Consider the following 5,507-nt stretch of genomic DNA (forward strand, 5'->3'; position numbering starts at 1 on the left):
CAGGGCTTTCCAGCAATATATAATAGTCCATACTTTGCACAAGGATAGACGACGTAAACTAGAGTTCAACGCCAGTTCTCTGCCCAATTCTGGCGTCCAGCGCCAGAAAAGGATCAAAAGATGGAGTTGAACGCCCAAACTGGCATAAAAACTGGCGTTCAACTCCACAAATGGCCTCTGCATGTGAATTGCTTAAGTCTCAAAAATGGCATACAATACCTATAAGGCACACTTCGCATATGAGATGTTAATCTACCAAAAATAAATCAGAGGCACAAACAGTTGAAGAATGCCACAAAGTACCTGATGATGGGGATTTCCACTAGAAGGCCATAGAGAATTAGCTTGTAAATAGTAACTAGAAGCTGCTGCAAACTCTTGCTTCACTGAGTCATCTTCGCCATACAGTCCTTTGTAAACAAGCATGATCACCCAAGTAATTTCAGTGCCTTATGGATTCTCCTTAATTGTTTTGTCATGGATACCACAGCTATGACATCAATATTCTTAAAGGCAAATCTAGAATTTGCTGGTGCAGAGAATGAAAAAGGACTAAGTGCATTCGAAGTGCTTTCTCAGCTAATTAGTATTTTTCTCCTTCAAAGATACCAGGTATACACACAACATAACAACTACATATAAATACTGAAATACATACTTCATAACTACTTGCTGGTTCATATGGATCGTCAATACCAATGAACAAACCTGCAGAAAACCAAATAATAATGAATAATAGTGATTGCTTCTTATGCTATGTTAATGCAAAGATAAAGCTTTTGGAATTCAAGCCATCTATAATTGCCGCATCAGCACTTCTTTGTGCTTCTCATGAGTTCTTACAAGAAGGATAGCTGTGAAAGATTTCCCAATGCATCTGGAATGCTGCCACTGAAGCTACAACCAGCCAAGATGCTGACACAAATTAAGGAAAGAAAGTATTAGTATGCTTTTTTTTTTTTGTGAATATAAGGAAAATGGATCTTGTTTCTTAAGGAATCTTACAGAATATTCAGATTGCTTAAGTCTCCTATCTCTGGAGACAGAGGACCTTTTAAACCTTTGTTGAATGACAAGTCCATACAGTTCAATAATATAGAACCGCCATTATGTTGCTGCCATTTTGTGCCCTTTTTTTTGTAGTGGTATTCAATAATTACAGCAAAAATAAAGAGAAAAATAACATCTATTAGCTGATTCAAAATTAAAAGATACAGCTTCAAGAAAGTTAAAAAAGAAATACATCTAATGCTAGCTTTAACATGAAATCAATCAAGTGAAATATACATAAAAGTATTTTTTTATATACCTGTAACACAAGGGATGAAAAAACCACACTAAGTGAGCACTAGCAAGAAAGCCATGGAACCATGGAAGTAACGTGATAGTCATGTTTTTGGTAAACTAAAACTAGCTACCACAACTTGATTTAGAATTTTAGAATACACTTTCTTTTTTCTTTCTCCCTCTTATATTTGACTCTGTTTTCTCCTTCATTCAATTATTCATTTTTTCATCTTCTCTTCTCTTCCATATTCAAACACCAACACCATGCCTCCTCAAAATGATTCCTAACAGCACTCTCAAAATATTAAAAAGATAAACAAAAGTTCAAAAATTTTTTAATGGTAAAATTTAAAAAACAATTAGAAAATAAATTAAGACTCTCAATATTTTTTTTTTAATTTACCGGCCGTGAATCCTGCACATGGTTCTGCTTCTGGATGGTTCATTGTCACCGCTACTAACAAAGTGTGCAATAGTGATAAACAACCCTTACAAAGTTTATTACCAGCCAGCACATAATTAAATGTCCATAGTGATCAAATTCCTACATGATTTGAAAATTGTAAAATATTTATATATGCATCATTTATCTTGTGCAACTTATATTACTTGTTGAAACTGAATAACCCCTTCTTCATTACTTCCACCTAACCTTAAAATTTTAACAATTTCTTGTACAATCAAAATCAAACTCATCTTTCTTGTACTTTATTTAACAATTTTATTTTAACAATTATTTTTACTTGCAGTTTTCAACTTCCTCCGGTCCTATAAAAATGTCTAAACATGGACCAACAATGCAAATTGAAACCACCATCAGTGAGCTAGGAAAGTACCATATATAGTCTTAAACTCTTAATTGTGGAAACATGGTGAATAACTCAATTATCTAAAAGTGACTTCTTTTTAAATGGGTACTTTTTAACGAGCAGACAAGAGCACAAGGGGCAACACAAAAGAGAAGCATTTGTTTCTTTCCAATCCTATCCAGTAAACTGCACATGTATAACAACATAAATTCGGCCTTATTACTAGCAACTTTATTCAGCTTTTTCTATTAACAGAAACTTAGATAAATTTGGTATTAGTTTACTTACTAAAATTATAGGATAAATTGCATCACAATAAATAAATATTTGCAAAATTCTTTACAGATCGTCTATATACTAACAAAAAGAATCTCACAACAATAAATATCAAAAAATTTAAACTAATTATTTCAAGGTCGCAAACACTATTTAAGTTCAGCATATTAATACTCACTAGATGAACGAAAAGATGATGTCTATCTTCAAGTGGTTCTTATTTAGGTAGCTTCCATCTTTTAAATAGTTCCAAATCAATTTATCTTCATCATCTACACAGAAAACAACCTCATTGTTAACAACTTCATTGTTCTCTAAAGCAAATAACTTAACAAAGCACAAAAACAAGTTTCAAGCTAATAAAAGAATTTGTTAATTTGTCTGCAAAAGAGATATGTCACATACAACAATGATTGAATAAATGCATAGACAAAAAAATAAGCATTCAAGCAATTCATCAAATACGTGCTATGCAAATCAGTAAAGCACCAACCGAAAGCATATTTACAAATCAAAACCGCGAAGAGAATACAAATTTGTATACACGCATGTAAGAAAAAATCGAAGAAATTACATGAAGACTTTACCCCCAATTTCTGCTAACAAGGAAGAAAATCAAAACCTAAAATTACAGAAATAGAAGTAGTAACAATTTGCAAAACAAAATATGAGTAATTAAAAAAAGAGAATGTCGATTTGTATATAAACCTAATTCAACGAAGATGGAGACGGAGAAGATTCACAGAGGACAACACGGTGGAGCAGAAAAAATCACACAGCAGATCCATCAATTGAAGTAAAACGCTGATGGAGGAGATCGCAGCTGGAAGAAAAGCGTTGATGGAGGAGCTTGCCGCCAGAGGAGAGCCTCGTGGATGAGATTGCAGATCTCATGTTGCGATGGAGGAACTTCTTGGTTTCTCACATTGGGATGGAGGCTCGATCAAATAGACAACGTTTATTAATGAAATAGAAGAGTTTTTACTTTTTATATCAGTGAAGCAGGAGCAGGAGCAGGTAATGGCGTTTAAAACCGCCAAAAGCACCAAAAAACCGCTGTTTCCTACCAGTGAATTACGGTAGCCGCATAAACTGCCTCAATTTATGAATATATCGGCGGTTTTGTAGAACTTCCATTATGTTGCTGCCATTTTATGCCTCTTTTTTTGTAGTGGCTAGAGACTAGAGAGGAAGAGATGCAGTCACATTGTCGCAGATAGTTAGAAAAGTAAAGAAAGTTGTAGTTGCAAAATCAGAGAGCAAGAGAGGAGAGAAAGGTGGCGGACGACTCTGCCTTCGACGACGACGATTCCCCTCGAGTTGGGTGTCAGGTGCGCGACGACTATTTTACGATTACCTTGAGAGTTAGACGTGTAGGCAATGAAAGGGGGTGGCATACAGCGATGAGAGTGTAAAAGGTGATAGAAAGGAGAGAGAGAAAATCTAAAAATAGGAAAGCAACGACAAAGAAAAGAGATGGTTAAAAATTATTTATTCATTCAAATAAATCTTAAGTATTAGAATGTCTTTATAAATTGTCTCTCGGTCTCTAATCAACTTGGTGAAAGAAGCCCCATCATCTCGGAAGCTACGAAATTCGGATGGTCGCAAAAATTTTGAACAAATATTATGCATTAAAAAAATCAACTTCGTGAATCGCTTTCGAATTTGATCAATGTGCGATATTTCTTCATTTGTGATTATTCATCTAAATAAATTTTAAATTGGATGAGCATGTAAAAGAAATTTCGTCACTTCACAATTTTTTATTACGTTTGATTGTAGTCTAATGGCTACTATTGCCTTATATCACAATTTAACTATTAAACCTAAAGGATAACTGAAATAATAAGAAAGTAATTTAAACATCCGGTATTGCAATGTGAATCATTTTCTGGTCTGATCGATGAGGTGCTCAAATCTTCTTTTATGTATTGAAATTAAAGATTTATTTAAATTCTAATTCTTACATGCCTGCAGAGAAAAAAATTGTTAGGGTTTTTTTAGCATGACTATTTGAAAAAAATTCTCTCTCACATAACAATAGTGTTAGTATATATAGACTATAGAGTACTATACTTCAAGCTCAAAGTATATATATAACACGGAAACCAAAATGGAACACAAAGTAAAATTAAAAATAAATTAAACTATTGAAATATTTTGGATTAGTTGCACTTTTCCTCTTGAACATTATTATTGGGTCACATGCAACTTTAGCCCTTAAACTTTAAAAATGCGCAAATTAACATTTAAATTTTTAAAGATTAAGGGCTAAAGATCACATAATCTACGATTCTGGGAGTAAATCTCAATTAACCCAAATATTTATTTCATATGTCAGTTGAAAAATATTAACTTCCTATTTGAACTCATAAATATTATGATAAACGACTTAAATAAAGTACCATGATTTTGTTTTAATTTTTATTTTGTATCATATAGTTGAATATCCTATATAATTTGTATCTTTGATCAGTTAACACTCACCAATGAGTGGAAAATTTTTCATATAACCAAATATGAATATTAGATAATTAATATAATATAATAATTTAAAATTTAAATACTTACCATTGTTATAACTTTCCACCCGAGGACCATACCTAGCATTGCATCTCTTAATGCAATCCTTCTTCTTTTTCGGATTATTTCTATAGCGGCTCTTGCATCTTTGAAGACAAACTTCCAGCATATATTCCTTTTTTCTAAGACCATAATAGTATTTTGGAATATTGTCATACGATTCAACAATGATAGCACAAATAACAAATCCAACAATAATAATGAAAAAACGTGTTATTTGTTTATAGGTCACACCACCATTTCTAGCCATGTGTCTTCTTTTTGTTTTGGAAATGCAAATGTATGATATACCATGCATGAAGTTTTATAAAGGCTTAAAATTTCAGAATTGATATATTTGTTACTTAATTCATGTCCTTTTAAATCACCTTAAGGGTGTCCCCTCGTATAACTAAAACCATAAATTAATTTTGGTTGCCCCTTAAAGTCATTGAGTTTCGAAAAAACAAAAAAAAATGCTCTGTACATGTTTTGATATTATGTAACTTATAATAATATATAGTTTAGGTGCATGCAGTAATATATAGTGCCATGATACTATTTTTTTTA

The 5,507-nt window shown here is 32.5% G+C and overlaps 1 protein-coding gene across 11 annotated transcripts in view; it reads right to left on the minus strand.

Annotated features, from left to right (window-relative positions):
* LOC107625882 (protein SMG7-like) overlaps nt 1-5,304 on the minus strand; it is a 7,483-nt gene extending 2,179 nt beyond the window's left edge. For 2 of the 11 annotated variants that reach the window (XR_002357929.1, XR_002357927.1), the window contains exons 1-6: nt 4,947-5,298; nt 3,081-4,346; nt 2,551-2,644; nt 1,006-1,130; nt 844-915; nt 304-708 (exon numbers count right to left, since the gene is read on the minus strand). Coding sequence is in view for 3 of the 11 variants with exons in the window: in XM_016328610.2 (XP_016184096.1) it covers nt 304-426 (123 nt within the window). In the remaining 8 variants the exon portion in view is untranslated. The other 9 variants (XR_002357930.1, XR_002357928.1, XR_002357931.1 and 6 more) reach the window with 9 other exon arrangements.

This window comes from Arachis ipaensis, chromosome B02 (genome assembly GCF_000816755.2).
Source record: "Arachis ipaensis cultivar K30076 chromosome B02, Araip1.1, whole genome shotgun sequence".
Taxonomy (NCBI): Eukaryota; Viridiplantae; Streptophyta; class Magnoliopsida; order Fabales; family Fabaceae; genus Arachis; species Arachis ipaensis.